At 43.6% G+C, this 15,930-nt stretch overlaps 1 protein-coding gene across 1 annotated transcript in view; it reads left to right on the top strand.

Moving 5' to 3' along the window:
• The window catches only part of LOC148517581 (solute carrier family 71 member 1-like), a 41,924-nt gene that overhangs the window by 21,879 nt on the left and 4,115 nt on the right, over positions 1–15,930 (top strand). The window contains exons 6-11 of the mRNA XM_088478436.1: positions 2,224–2,442; positions 5,766–5,879; positions 6,093–6,164; positions 6,421–6,533; positions 7,208–7,305; positions 10,176–10,342. Coding sequence (XP_088334562.1) covers positions 2,224–2,442; positions 5,766–5,879; positions 6,093–6,164; positions 6,421–6,533; positions 7,208–7,305; positions 10,176–10,342 — 783 coding nt within the window. The remainder of the gene's footprint in view (positions 1–2,223; positions 2,443–5,765; positions 5,880–6,092; positions 6,165–6,420; positions 6,534–7,207; positions 7,306–10,175; positions 10,343–15,930) is intronic.

Below are 15,930 nucleotides of genomic sequence, written 5' to 3'. Positions count from 1 at the left end.
GATTTAATTTCCAAGATAATTTACTTGTTGAATAAAACCTTAATGCTGTAAATATATGATTCAAAGTATACCAATTTATGTTAATCAGATAGGACAGAGACAAGACAGACCAAGACACCAACAAAGACAGGACCCAAATTAGAAGAAAAAAAAAGGGGGGGGAAATGCCAAGAGTACTCTGGTGGAGAAGGGTAAAAACAAAAAAGAGAAGACATAGAAAAATGCTTTCAGGCCCAAACAATCCATCTTGATGATAAGGATTTAATATAAAAATATATATAGCAAATGTACTGGTAGGTATTGGATGTTAATTGTACGATCCTGGATGTTTTGAAAGTTAATTCCAGCCACTTGTAATAAATATAGTTGTTACTGATAGACAATGTTAATCACTGTATGAATAAGTATGTCCCAATGGTGAGCAGGGCCTCAAGGTGCGGCGTCCCGTAACCCCAGGTACCCTACTTACCCACAGTAGTCTTCCAAAGCGCTGTACCTCCACCTTCCTCACCTCTCTACACCCGGAGCCCCGGGAGTCGAAGCGTGGGGTGGGTGCTTCGCAGATCGTCCTGGCTTCTTCCTCTGTTCCGTATGCCGGAGTGCACGGACGTGTAGCTCTCCGGCTTGGTTCCTTGGTAGCCTTGCTGTTCAACTCCGTGACCGCGATACTTCCGGGTGTGAGTCTCGCGGTATTGGATGGAGTGTAGTCAGACGGCCGTCTGTAAATACCTCTCAACGGAGGATCTGTCTCTCAGGGGGAAAGGAACAGTGTCCGCTCCGACGCGTAGCGGCCACAAAGCCTTCTTCAGGGTTGCAGTGCAGGGTGTCTGGAAGAATTCCTTTATAAACCTGCTTTCTGTGACGTCACATGTTAAGAGGGAATCCCGGTTGTCCCGGTTGTATCAATGCTCAGGTTGCGTGGGATCTCTTTCGTATTGTTATATTATCCATACTGTGTGTCTAATAAGTGGATGTTTTGTGCAACATATTCCGTCCATATTGTCGTAATAAAATTGTTTAATGGAGTGACACTATAAATAATTATAATTCGGATTCAATGCATGTGCGAACAGTGCATGTTTTGCAGGTCTCTTCACATAATTACTAGTAAAGAGGACCGAGTTTGAAAACCTGTGCTATACTTAATAGTGCTAATCTTGCCTGAGAAACCAGTTGTAGAGTGGCAGTTCCGTGTGGCCATGGTGTTAACGCATGTCTACAACTCTTCAACTGGTTTCCATGCTTGTCTGGGTGAGGAGCTGAGCAGTATACAGCGCAGATTCTCAAACTCGGTCCTCAGGACCACAAACAGTGCATGTTTTGCAGGTCTCTTCACATAATTACTAGTGAAACTCTTAGCTGCACCTGTGGATATTTTAAAACGTGTCAGTGACTAATGAATACACCTGTGCACCTGCTGGGTGATCTGCAAAAAGTGAACTGTGTGGGGTCCTGAGGACCGAGTTTGAGAACCACTGGTATACAGACTGCATGGTCAGCATCTATATATACCTACAGTATTGATGAACCTCTAAAATCAGAAACTGTACATAGAGGTGTTGAGACTCCAATCTTCTTTAGGACACATGATCTATGTATTATGTTTGTAAAAGAAACTTAGAGTTTGATGTGCTCACACACTATGGGGTCAATTCAATTAGCAGGTCTCCCCTCTTTCCAATGTAGATGCCCTATAATTTGTGGGTTAATGTAATTGTTACCACAGGCTTATGGAGCTGATAACCTAATTACTCGTTGTGATATTGCGCAAGCATATATATGTCCTGAATATATATATAAAATTGGAGATGACAAATGCCATATTAGAAAAACTATTCAGAAAAGACACTACTTTTGACATGTATAAAATGTTAAATACTATACCCTAATGGTTGTCCTTTTTACATCTAGGCATTCATAGTGACTAGTTGATGTCAATAGAATAAACCTAATTATCAAAATAAAGTAGGAATCACTTTACAGTATATACAGTACCTATATATTTGTGTAGGTGTTTGTCATAAAAGTAGGCTTACACAGTTGATCTATGAACAATTGTCTAGAGCTAGCATTTTAGTACATATGAATGTGGACTAGCAAATTCTAAGTAAAAAAAATATTTAAAATCTCATACCTGTAGAGTCTGTAAAGTGAACCTGGCTCATGAGTCCCATAATGCAATCTTTTTTGTTTTTCCTGTTTGTTTGTTGCCTTTTTTCTTAGGTGTCTGCCACCTTTGCTGCCAGCCTTGTAACCAGTCCAGCAATTGGTGCCTATCTGTCTCGTGCTTACAGTGACACTCTGGTGGTGGTCCTGGCTTCTGGTGTGGCACTCCTAGACATAGGTTTCATACTGCTTGCTGTTCCTGAGTCGCTGCCTGAGGAAATGCGACCAGTGTCCTGGGGAGCTCCCATATCTTGGGAGCAAGCTGATCCATTTGCGGTAAGGATGAAGCTCTTCATTGGCGACATAGTCACAGAGGTTATATCACGATAATTATGTCAATTCCCATATGCTACAAAATTAACAAAATCTGGAACAATAAAAAAGGAGAAACAGCCCAGCAACTTTGTTCATATCACCACAGCTTATATGTACATTTTGTAGTTTCTTTACACTCAGGAAAAATCATGAACAATGCATGCTTAAATTCTATTTCTAGCTACATTGGAGCTAAATAAATACATAAATGTTATGTACATATTCATGTATGTACAGTATAGCATAAAATAACATGTTTTGGGATGTATTATAATACTAAAGAGAGTAATAAATAAAACTTTGGTTTGTGGTCTTACTCTACATGCAAAGGACATTATTCACAGATGCAATGAAGTGGCAAAATAGTAGCGAATCCTTAGCGGCGGATCACTACACTTCATGTTCCAGGGTCTGATGTGACTAGAGAAGGACTAGAGGTGTGGTTTAACTGAGTACTAAAAATGTTAAACCTCTAAGTACACAATACAAACACATTACAGTTACTAGCCTGGAACATCTGAAATGCAAAGCAGTTCCATGAACACGCCCTTACTGTACTTTGCCTTTGATAGACCACCTCTTCTTTTCCCCAACCCACCTCTTCAGTCATAAGTGGGTGCTAGTGTCAGATTTTTAGCAAATCCTGCGTGTGTATGCAGCCTGTTATACTGGGATGGGCAAAACCAATGTGCAGATTTTACACAACACAGACTGGTGTTAGTACAGAATGGCATCCGCTCCAGAATGTGTTTCAGAGTGTACAATGAAATATGTAAGTGATATTATGGTTAATAGTATAGAAGCTTTAACAGTGATGGGAAGTCCACAATTGTATAGGGATCGCTGCTCGTATATAAAAAATAAAGTCGTGTAATGTGTGCTGTTGCCCATAAAACAATCAGAAGCTTATACAGACTTTTTCACTCGCTATTGGCCCCAAAGTTTTACTTAGAACTTTTAAAGTAACTGATGTCATTTAGTGAAATGTGACACAGATATACCTTGGACTATGAGAAACACGAGTATGTAATATTAAAAGTGTTCTCCCATTAGTATCCAGGCCAGCTGTTCATGCATGCACGAACTGAAGGGGGGGCCACACCAACTACCAGTGAGGATGCCCTATTTAATTTTGGACTTCACTGCAGCCCCATCTCTGGAGCCACCACTGCTAGTCAGTAGGTATTCCTGCTTCTCACAGTGGTCTGTCATGACACAGACTTTCGTGAGTCTGAGAGAAAACATTCAGTAGGAAATTGAGACTGCAACTTCCAATATGTTGGTTAAAACCTTCCATAACATGGAGCCACACATTTAACCACTTAACTGATGTGGGCGCATGGGATGCAAATGTAGCCAACTGGTTCAGCGGACAAGGTGCGATTACACCTCCCCGCTGCGTTTTTGAAGAGGAAATCCATTCTACACATGTGCAGAACGGATCTCCTCTGACTCCCCAGACTCTACTTTGGACCCGGAAATTTCTGATCGGTTTTGCTGGAAAAAATTGTCAGTTAAGTGGCTAAGCTGGCCTGGATGCTAATGGCGAACACTTGCTATGACTTCCTCATGTTTCTCATAGACAAATGTATGTCTGTGTCACATTTCACTAAATTACATCAATTACTTTAAAAGTTATAAGGAAAACTTTGGGGCCAATAGCGAGTGAAACACCCTGTATTATATATTATTAAACCTATTTGTGGACTCCGTTATTAAGGCTAGCGTTGGGGTCCTGCCCGATTACAGATGTGTACACATATCCTTATTGTGCCATATGGCGCGAGACACCAGATGTGACTTAGACGCTCTGCCACAGGTATTGATTCCCTTGTTTGAGCACTTTTTCCTGAATTTTGCCTCTTAATTCGCTAAAAGGGGTACTGAGTATTTGGGATTAATATTTTTTTTTGCAAAGGAATTGGTATATAGGAGCACATTAAGGCAAATATTTTAAGAAGGTTGCATGGCGCAGATAAGGTGCAAGGTCCGTGTTGCTCCAAATGTAGCTATTTGGGGATTGGGTTATGTGAACACATCTGTGTCAGTAGGCAGTGAACGATCGTGACATACATAAATGTATGTAAGGAGTATTGTACAGTATTACTTTATGACAAAATATCACTGTGTGAGAATAGGTAGTTTTTATTTTGCATAATGGCACATGGAAGTCATTTGATAGCTTGATGGATATTTGTGGGGAAATGCTAACCTGGTAAAGAACAGTCGGATATTCTAAGAAGGGATGTGGTTGTTGGAGATAAACTTCCGCCCATTCTATTTTGTGGTGTAAACAGACCTCCAAAGCCTGGAAATGTTTAAATGTTTAGGACTTCACTTTCATTGTTTATAAAAATGCATGGCAAAAGTGCTGCTAAGGCGCTACACTTGGGCACAAAGGTGACCATTTTCCAGCATGTGTGATCCCAAAATCAGTACATTGTCTGATGACCAGTTCAATTGGATTGGATCAGTACATGGTGTACTGGCAATTGCTGTCTTTTAACTGCACTAACAGTCCTAATGTGATCCTTAAGTGAAATTCGACACTATACTGCATTAGCCAAATGTAGAAACTGAATTTAGGACACTCTTTAGAGTAAGTAAATAGGTTACTGAAACAGTATTGTCTTTACATTAATCGTGGCTTGAATCATGCTTGTAAGCCAATGTTGTAATACCCTTTCATGAGGTGTGCCATATGTTGTTATTGCTATAGGCAGGGAATGTAGCCCTTGTTGACTACATTTGGCCTGTGAAATTGCCAATTGGACAGTGATGTGCTCCTTATTCACTGCTGGGTCACAGTCTCGCAGTGACAGGACCATGAGTACTATTCTTAATAGGTCACTATCTGTGTGGAGTTTGTATGTTCTGCTTGTGGATGTTCTTCCATGAGATTTTTCTGTATGCTCTGGTTTTCTCTCACGCTCCATAGATATACAGGTTGGTTAAATAGCTTCTGACAAATTAATCTATATAGGATCTTTTATAAAATTGGTAATAAACCTAAAAGCTACAATCTTTAACCACATTGTGTGATTCATGAGATAGTAATCCAATCTCACTTGTGGTTGGGTATCTGTTAGGACAAATGGGCCTGTTTTTCTACTACGCAGATCTGTCTGCTGCTGTTACCTGTTAGGAGCTAAATTTGCTATATACATTGTTTTAGAAATACTGTAATAATTTCCTAATTATTATTTCACCTGTAGTACATACAGTAGATATAACATTTTGTATTTACTTATCTTTTATTATTTCTCCTCTTTTCTATTTTACAGTCTCTGCGAAAAGTCGGCCAAGATTCCACTGTACTCCTCATCTGTATAACTGTGTTTCTGTCTTACCTCCCTGAAGCAGGACAGTACTCAAGCTTCTTTCTCTACCTGCGACAGGTAGCAATATATGATGGAGATTATTTATTTTAATCACTATGAACTGCAGCTCATTCTAACTCAAGTTCAAAGTTAGGTTTTCTTGGAGCCTGATGTACTTTTTTCAACTTTAGATATTACAGAGGATTTAAGTGCATTGTGTCAATGACAGAACCTGTATTTTCTACCATACATTTCAGAGTACTATGGTTAATCCATCCCTTTTCCAAACAGGTGATTGGCTTTTCATCAGAAACCGTGGCCACATTTATCGGAGTTGTTGGAATATTGTCAATCTTGGCTCAGGTGAGTTTGTCTTGTTTTTTTTCATCTTTTCTGCCACAGACTGGAACCATTTTTCTATGTATATGAATGATGGGCCTGCCTTCCTCCATTGTGAAAGGAGTAAGAGACATTTAAGGCAAATATACCCGAAGCTGGAAAGTGGACTTTCGTGACTAAGGGGTGTCAGGAGCGGGATAGTGACCTAAGTTTACATATTCTTACATGTTTTTGGCATGTCACAGTCTAGCTAGTAACTGCTTCCCATACCTTTTTCCAGACTGTGGTATTGGGAGTTCTTATGAGATCGATTGGAAATAAGAACACTATACTCCTGGGGCTTGGCTTCCAGATACTGCAGCTTGCCTGGTACGGATTTGGTTCTCAGCAGTGGTGAGTGATAACTAGATCTGGTTGAGCAAACCAATCTATACATCCGTATAAACATTTTGTGAAGATTATTACGTGTTTCATTTTATTTTTAGCTCAGGAAAATGGATCTGATAATATTGCAGTGAACACTGTGTTCTCATTCATTTATTGTTCACAATGACAGAATTGTACATTTTAATTTTGGTTTGATTCACTGATTTTACAATAAACCACCAGTGAGTCCAGAAGGCGTTATATCAGCCATTGTAGTCCCACAATTGGGTATCTTTTGGTGTGCTGTCTTTTGTACAAATGTTCCACTTGATCCTTCCAGTTGATGTACCTCAACGAACTGCACAGATTTCTCTGCTGCCCATACCAACAATGAAGATTTAATATAATTTATTGTAATCATAATATTGACACAGTTAGAAACTGCATGTTCGCTACGTGTCATTTGTCAAGACCAACCACACCTGGCTGTGTTATGCTGTACCTGCTGTCCGTAAACCTTGTAAAGAGGACATGTGGAGGTGTTACCCATAGCAACCATTCAGCATCTAGCTATCATTTATCTAGTGCAGTCTAGAAAGAACATGTAGAAGCTGATTGGTTGTTATTGGTAAATCTTTAGTGCTCTTTATAAGGTTTGACAAATCTCCTCTCTACAGTATATCCTCTTCTTTCTCTTCTAGGATGATGTGGGCTGCAGGAGCTGTAGCTGCAATGTCAAGTATAACTTTCCCAGCTATCAGCGCTGTGGTGTCTCGCAATGCAGATCCTGACCAGCAGGGTGAGTTTTAGATCTGTGACTTCTATAGGTATGACATACATGAAATGGACAAGAACAATGGTGGTGTAGGGATGTGAAATGAGGAAATAGTTTGCCGAGTAATGAGCGGTTCAGTTTTGACTCACCGCTTTTTGCCAAATTAGCGCAAGTTCGGATTTATTCTTTTGGCTATCCAAAACACGTGAGTACCGGAAAGCCAATATGATGCTGTTTTTGAGATCTAAATATAACAAAGTAAAATCAATGAACATAACAGAGTAAAACCAAACTGCTCATCTCTAGTTTGCAGTAATGAGATGCTTCTATGGGAAACGGAATAGCACGTAAATATTAGAGGGAAATCAATAGAGGCTGATTCAGAGTTGGGTGTCCTTTTTTCAGACTGATCTTGCAAATGTTTTTGCACTGTGCATGCTCCGTAGCCAAGCAAACCTACAGTACCAGTCACAAGTTTGGACACACCTTCTCATTCAATGGTTTTTGTTTATTTAAATTATTTCTAACATAGTGGATTAATACTGAAGACATCAAAACTATGAAAGAACACCTATGGAATTATGTTGTAAACAAATAAGTATTATACAAATCAAAATATGTTTTATATTTTAGATTCCTCAAAGTAACCCCCTTTTGCTTTGATGACAGCTTTGCACACTCTTGGCATTCTCTCAATCAGCTTCATGAGGTAGTCTCCTGGAATGGTTTTGAATTAACAGTGTGCCTTGTCAAGAGTCAGTCTGTGGAATTACTTGCCTTCTTAATGTGTTTGAGACCATCAGTTGTGTTGTGCAGAGGTAGGGTTAGTACACAGTGCACACCACTATTTGACTACTGTTGTAATCCATATTATGGCACCAACCACTCAACTCAGTAAAGAGAAACGACAGTCCATCATTACTTTAAGACATGAAGGTCAGTCGATACGGAAAATTTCAAGAACTTTGAATGTATCCTCAAGTGCAGTTGCAAAAGCCATCAAACACTATGATGAAACTGGCTCTCATGAGGAACGCCCCAGGAAAGGAAGACCAAGAGTTACCTATGCTGCAGAGGATAAGTTCATTAGAGTTACCGGCCTCAGAAACCAATACTTAACAGCACCTCAGATTAGAGACCACATAAAGTCTTCACAGAGTTCAAGTAGCAGACAAATGTCAACATCAACTGTTCAGAGGAGACTGTGTGAAACAGGCCTTCATGGTCGTATTGCTTCGAAGAAGCCACTACTGAGGTTGAACAACAAGAAGAAGAGAATTGTTTGTGCCAAGACACACAAGGAATGGACATTAGACCAGTGGAAATCTGTACTTTGGTCTGATGAGTCCAAATTTGAGATTTTCGGTTCCAACCGCCGTGTCTTTGTGAGACGCAGAGAAGGTGAGCGGATGGTTTCTGCATGTGTGGTTCCCACTGTGAGGCATGGAGGAGGAGGTGTGATGGTGTGGGGGTGCTTTACTGGTCACACTGCTGGTGATTTATTCAAAATTCAAGGCACATTTACCACAGCATTCTGCAGCGCCATGCCATCCCATCTGGTTTGCGCTTACTGGGACCATCATTTGTTTTTCAACAAGACAATGACCCCAAACACACCTCAAGGCTATGTAAGGGCTAGTTGACCAAGAAGGAAAGTGATGGAGTGCTGCATCAGATGACCTGGCCTCCACAATCACCCGACCTAAACCCAATTGAGCTGGTTTGGGATGAGTGGGACCGCAGAGTGAAGGAAAAGCAGCCAACAAGTGCTCAGCACCTCTGGGAACTCCTTCAAGACTGTTGGAAAACCATTCCAGAAGACTACCTCATGAAGCTGATTGAGAGAATGCTAAGAGTGTGCAAAGCTGTCATCCAAGCAAAAGGGGCCTACTTTGAGGAATCTAAAATATAAAACATATTTTCATTTGTCTAACACTTTTTTGTTTACAACAGAATTCCATATGTGTTCTTTCATAGTTTTATGTCTTCAGTATTAATCTACTGTTGAAAATAATTTAAATAAACAAAAACCATTGAATGAGAAGGTGTGTCCAAACTTTTTACTGGTACTGTAACTACGGGTGATTCAGAGTTGTACATCTCTCCACATGCAGCTCACTGGGTGTAACTGGGCGTTCACATGTAGCATAAGTGTTTAAAGGGTGGGAGGGGCAGTATAAGAGATGAGGGAGACCTTGTACAGACTCCGTGCGGGGTCCCCTCCTCTCTGTGGTGCCTGTAGACTTTGTCAATGTGCCAAAGTCTACTGCACTTGCTCAGGTCAGCGGTAACATGGCACCCGTGATATGATCCTGGAGACTCCTCTACTGCACATGAGCTAATCTCCGGGAAAATGGCCGCTGCGCCATTATCCTGGTGATTTGTACTGCTGCACCACTGATGTGGGATTCCCAGAGTGGTAAGTATTTAAGTATTAAACAAGGGCCTGCGGTGTGGGCCCGTGTGCAACCGCACACCATGCAATCATTATAGATACGCCAATGTCACGGTATGCCTGTGCATGCAGGTGGAATTGTGGGCTATTCAGAGGTGAGCATACACAGATCTGTGATTTCAGACTGATCTCCTGCAGTACGGATAGGGCGGGTGCTAATGTGCGCTGATAGTAATGACTGCTTCTTTCACAAGTGGAAGGATATTGGTGGTGCAGTAGAATAGATGTGGCCAACATCCGGGGCCAGTTTGGGTGGACTCTGAATCTCCGCCATAGTGTTTATTTTGTGGAGGAAATACACAAAGGGATTTACAAGTAACATGGATAGTCAATAGTAATGAAAATTAATGGTTTTGTGTCCATAGATATCAAGAAAACAGAGGTTATAGTTGTGTGAGATTTATTAATGAACTAAAAGGAAGTTGTACCCCTACTTTAGGTGTTGTGCAGGGAATGGTAACTGGAATCCGTGGCCTGTGTAATGGACTGGGACCTGCTCTATATGGCTTTGTATTTTACTTGTTCCATGTGGAGCTCAATGAGATGACTGAGGAAGAGCCTTCAGACAAGGTCCTTAAACTCAACATGGCCAACCCTTCTGATGAGGTGAGCATTTACTGTGGTGCAGATTGGGAAGAAAATTTAAGAGTGCAGACCATTGATAGGAATCTAGATTTGAGAGACTCCTTAAGATCTGCTGGCCCATTATTGTGATATATCAGAAGGAGTACAACATGGGGAAGATTATAAGCTTGGTAAAGTAATGTAATTTACTTTGGAAGATTTATTTACGGAGTACATACTAGACTGTATTCTTCAGGGTCCATAGGATTCTACAGGGAGACAATGGTGTAGGTGGGACCTTGGAGGACCGGACACCAACAGCAAAGCTATTCAATCCCAGGATGCTTCGGTCCTTCCTCCTATACCCCGCCCACAGAGGGCAACTCAGGTTCGTTAGTGTCCGGCAGGAGCTGGGTCACCATTTTAACAGTGGGGCTGCTTCAACCAGCCCAAGCTTTTATTTAAGATTTTATTTTTTATTTCTAGTGTTTTAATTGAGCAGCAGCAAAAGACTGTCCCTTGGACGTCTGCGCTGCTGCTCCATCACCCCTCTGCAACGCCCTGACACCAAGCCGCGGCTAGGTACTCCCTGGGGGACTAGCTAGCAAGCTCCCCGGACCCCAGACTGCAGCCTGGAATCCAGGGGACAGGCTTTGCGGGGGCCCGCGTCTTTACGCAGTATAGCCTCCGGTCTCAGGAGACGGACCAGAGGCTCTGATGTGGACACTGGTGCGCCCACGACCACTGGACCACCGGAGCATTAATATACTGGCGCAGAGGCATATTTAAATGCCAGAGGACTCGTGGTTAACGTCAGCACGGGGAGAAGGCGCTCTCCCTGCCTGCAGCCCCTCCCCCAGCTCTGGGCGCCATTTCACTGTAGTCTAGCCACTTCCTGAGCTGCTACTCCACCCTCTGTCCCCTCAGATGCGCGGCAGCCATTTTCTGCTTCACAGGTTTCCGGGAATGCTGGGTCCAGTCTCCCTGTATACCTCTCCAACGGGCCAGGTTATGCAGTGCTATATCCTACCAGCCACTGCGGTCTGTGTAGTTGATTGTAGTGCCAATTGCAGATATATAGTGTTTTTTTCTGCATTTGTATGTGACTTGTGCTAGCACTAATCTCTACTTTCTATACTGTCCGCTTATACATTTCCCTTTATTCTAATTTACCCTGACATACTAAGGTATAGGGGGTTCATTGTAACTCACATCTCACATATATATTTGTGAGGGCTGTCACATACTATATAGCGCGGTTGCACACTACACTGCCATATTACACATACTACAGGGTGTTCACTGCATTGTATCATACTGTGTGTTTTATTATTGTTATGGCCTGGGTGGCAAAAGCAATTGAGAGACATTCCCCCCTGATACTTCAAAGGAACAACTATCCTACATTTCTCACATTAGAGATGCAGCCTCCTACTTGGGAGAAGCAGCTATGGATACGGCTCTCCAGGCCTCCAGGATATCTGCCACTTTGTTTGGCTCCGTTCCTGGAAAGCAGACTCTGGTTCAAAAAGGGTTCTGGAGTCCCTTTGTTATTCTGGAGATATCCTATTTGGTCCATATTATATAAAATTGTGACTACTTTGGCAGCTTCCAAGACTGCGTAACTGCCCTCTACATATAATACAAAGCCTCGGACGTCATCTATTCGATCCTTTCGCCCTCAAGGAAAAGCTAACGGTCAAACTTTTCTACGGTAGCAGGCATCAGCCAAGGCCTCCAAGCCTAGGGCCAAACAAGCCTGGGCTACTAGACGTCAAGTCTGAGGACAAGCCTACAGCCTGATGGGGCAGGCCTCTCCCTGGGGGCTCCCAGTTTTGGCGTCCGACCACATCAGACGCCTGGGTAAGAGAAGTGGTCTCCCACGGATATGCTCTATCCTTCCTAAGGCGACCCCCTCCCAGCAGCTCTTTTACACAGGGCCTTCATCGGACCCAAGCAAGGCCCTGCTGCTCCAAAAAGCCATTCAGTCCTTACTGAATTCAGCAGTAATTATTTCGGTCCCCTCCTCACAATGAGGCAAGGACTATTATTCTACCCTTTTCCTGGTTCAGAAGGCCTATCCTCAACCTCAAATCTCTGAGCAAGTTTATCAGGGTGCCCAGGTTTTGTATGGAAACCCTCCACTCTATTATCCTGGCTATTGAGCCCTTGGATTTTAATGGTGCCTCTTGGACATTTAGGATGCTTATCTACATATGTACCTACAGCGCCTTCTCATCAACAATATCTCCGGTTTGCTATCATACAGCAGCATTACCAATGTCAGGCCCTTCTGTTTGGCCTCTCAACAACCCCCCCCCCCTCCCGGGGTCTTTACCAAAATCATGGCAGTTATGGCGGCCTCCCTTCGTCGTCAAGGGGTCAGACTACTCCTGTACTTAGACAACCTCTTGCTGTTGGCCAGCTCCCCAAAGGTTCTTCACCGCCATCTGCAGGTAACAATTGCCTTCCTACAAACGCACTGGTGGCTGATCAACTGGAAAAAAGTCTTCCCTGACACCATTTCAAAGAATGGTGCATTTAGGAGCCCTCTTGGACTCTCAGGTTCAGAGAATCTTTCTAACAGACAAGATCTCCTTAATACAACACTGGAGGACCTGATTCAGACCCGCTCGCTCCCTGCATATGGAAATTCAGCTAAGTGACGTCAAGGCAGCCGCTCGCACTACAAGGCATAAGCACACCCACTATGTCTTGGCGAGCGATCACTTTGAGTTTATAGACGCCCACCAGCCTGTCTTTAGCCACCCACTAGCGTACATAATCTCCAGGAAGTATATACAACCATCGGTACATCGGGTTCCATCGAATCTGACCGCAGCGCTTGCGGTTGACTGTACCCTATCGCAAGCACGACAGTGTATTATTTAACCAGGTGACGAGTACTTTGACACTGCCTGTTAATTATGCACGCCCCAGAAATGGCGTAAAAACTCTGGCACGCCTATGTCCGTAACTCCACTCCCCCGTTACTACTGGCCTGCCCCTGTTACCACACACCTCTCCTGTCACTCATTCCACTGGGCTGTCTTTGCAGGGCGAGTGAGCACATTCCGATCGCTCGTACTAGTTTGCGCACGCGCACTGCGAACTATGCGCACATTAGCGAACATCGTATGCAAGGAGCGGCCGCTTGCTAGCGAGCGGGTCTAAATCAGGTCCTGAGTGCGCAGACTGCTCCGCAGTCGCTACGTGTCAATTCATGCTGCAATACATGCATTGGGATCAATGGTGTCCGCCTTCGACATGGTGGAATTCGCTCATTTTCACTCCAGATCCCTACAACACCTGATCCTCTCCAGGTGGAACGGCCTACCCTATCTACTTCGATCCCAGACGGTGGGCCTCCCCTCGGAGATTCGCCTTTCCCTAGCCTGGTGGCTACAGACATTCCATTTAGACAAGGGTCGCCCCTTTTGGATACCTGATTGGGCTTTTCTCATCACGGACGCAAGCCTCCAAGGGTGGGGTGCAGTGACCGGCCAGTACTCTGCTAGACCCCAGTCGAGGCAAATTTACCAATCAATGACTTGGAACTTCGAACCATCTACAGAGCTCAGGATGTACAAGTACAGTACAACAACGCCACGGCAGTGGCCTACCTCGATCACCAAGAAGGCACTCTGAGTCAGGCAGCAATGGCAGAAGTGTCCCACATTCTCACATGGACCGAAAGTCATCTCAGCGTTATTCATCCCGGGAGTTCTCAATTATAAGCAGATTTCCTCAGCCGTCACGACGTGCATGCAGGAGAATGGTCTACATCCAGAAGTATTTCACCTCCTGATGGACAAATGGGGTCTGCCGGATGTGGATCTCATGGCCTCAAGACACAACAATAAACTTCTAGTATATGGAACCAGGAAGAGGGACCGTGACGCAGCCTTTGTAGATGCATTGTCAGTGAAATGGACCTTCCATTTAGCATACCTTTTTTTTCCCCCAATATACCTGCTTCCTCGAGTTCTTTGGAAGTTCAGACAGGAAGGGGGGCACAGTCCTGTTGATAGCTCCAACTTGGCCCAGACACCATTGGTACTTCGATCTTCAGAGTCTCTCCATAAACGTTCTTCTTCATTTTCCTCCACGGTTAGACCTGTTGTTTCAGGGTCCATGTCTACATCTGGACCTGGTCCGTCCATCTGTCTTTAACGGCTTGGCTCTTAAGACATCCCTCCTAACGGCTAAGGGATTTTCCAGCTCTATGGTCCAGACCATGCTCAGGGTCCGTAAACCAGCCTCAGCCAGGATTTATCACAGGATATGGCATACATATTTCCAATGGCGTGCTCCAAGAAACTGACTCCCAAGTTTTTAAGGTATTTAGAATTCTTGCCTTTCTTCAGGCTGGATTGGATCTAGGCCTCCACCTAGCATCTCTGAAAGTGCAGGTCTCTGCTTTATCCATCTGGTTCCAGCACAGACAGGCTCCTCTACCAGATGTTCACACCTTCCCGTAAGGGTGTTCTCCGTATATACAGCCTCCCTATGGGGTAAATTTACTACAGTGAGAGTTTTTAGAAGTGAGTTTTAGAAGAGATGTTGCCCATAGCAACCAATCAGATTCTACTTAACATTTATCTAGCACCTTCTAGAAGATAATAACTAGAATCTGATTGCTTGCTATGGGCAACATCTCTTCTAAAAGCACTTCTAAAAACTCACTTTACCCCTATGTCTCTTCTGTGGCTCCATGGGATTTGGCAGTAGTGCTTCAAGCACTTACTCTGTTTTTTCTGGCTATCGCATATGCCCGTAGGGTATCAGATTTAGGGGCGCTTTCATGTCACTCCCCCTTTTTAATCTTTCATCGGGACAGGGCGGTTCTTAGAACACGCTCTGGCTTCCTTCCAAAGGTGGTCTCTCATTTCCACCTAAATGAAGAAATTGTGGTTCTGGCCTTTCAAACACCAGTCCTCTCAGCAGGTAAGGCCTCTTTTGGAAGTGTTCCGTGCTCTAAAGATCCACGTGGACCCTACTACTTCCATCAGGAAATTGGACTCCCTCTTCATTCTATATGAATTCCACAAGAAGAGATGGCTAACTAACAAACAGACTCTGGCCAGATGGATTTGCATGACTATTTCACGGGCTTATACGCAATCTGACCTTCCTGTGCTGGTTACATTATCTACTTATTCTCCTTGCTCTGTGGGTCCCTCGTGGGGACCCCGGTGTGGCGCCTCAGCTGAACAGCTATGCAGGGCGGCCACCTGGTCGTCTGTCCACACCTTTCTTAGGTTTTATGACTTTGATACATTTGCCTCTCAGGATGCTTCCTTCGGGCGTAGGGTTCTCCTATCAGCTCAGGAGCGTTTCTGCCCTTGAACAACTACTTTGGGACATCCCCATTGTCTCTCTTTGAAGCCCTATGGACGCTGAAGAAGAAAAGGAGAGCTATGGTAAAACTTACCTTTGTTAACTCTTTCTTCGAAGTCCATAGGGTCCACAGGGCACCCGCCCTGACGCTCCTAGCTTCTATTAATTTCTTCTCTTGGTCACTTGTTTCCTTCACTGTGTGAGAGTGTAATTCTTCAGTGTACCAGTGTTCCTTCTCTCCTCTCCTGTTCCTGTCTTGGGCTTGTTAATAAAACTGAGTTGCCCTCAGG

This window comes from Taudactylus pleione, unplaced genomic scaffold (genome assembly GCF_031769625.1).
Source record: "Taudactylus pleione unplaced genomic scaffold, aTauple2 ptg000214l, whole genome shotgun sequence".
NCBI classification, from domain to species: Eukaryota; Metazoa; Chordata; class Amphibia; order Anura; family Myobatrachidae; genus Taudactylus; species Taudactylus pleione.
This window is presented reverse-complemented; position numbering and strand designations above follow the sequence as displayed.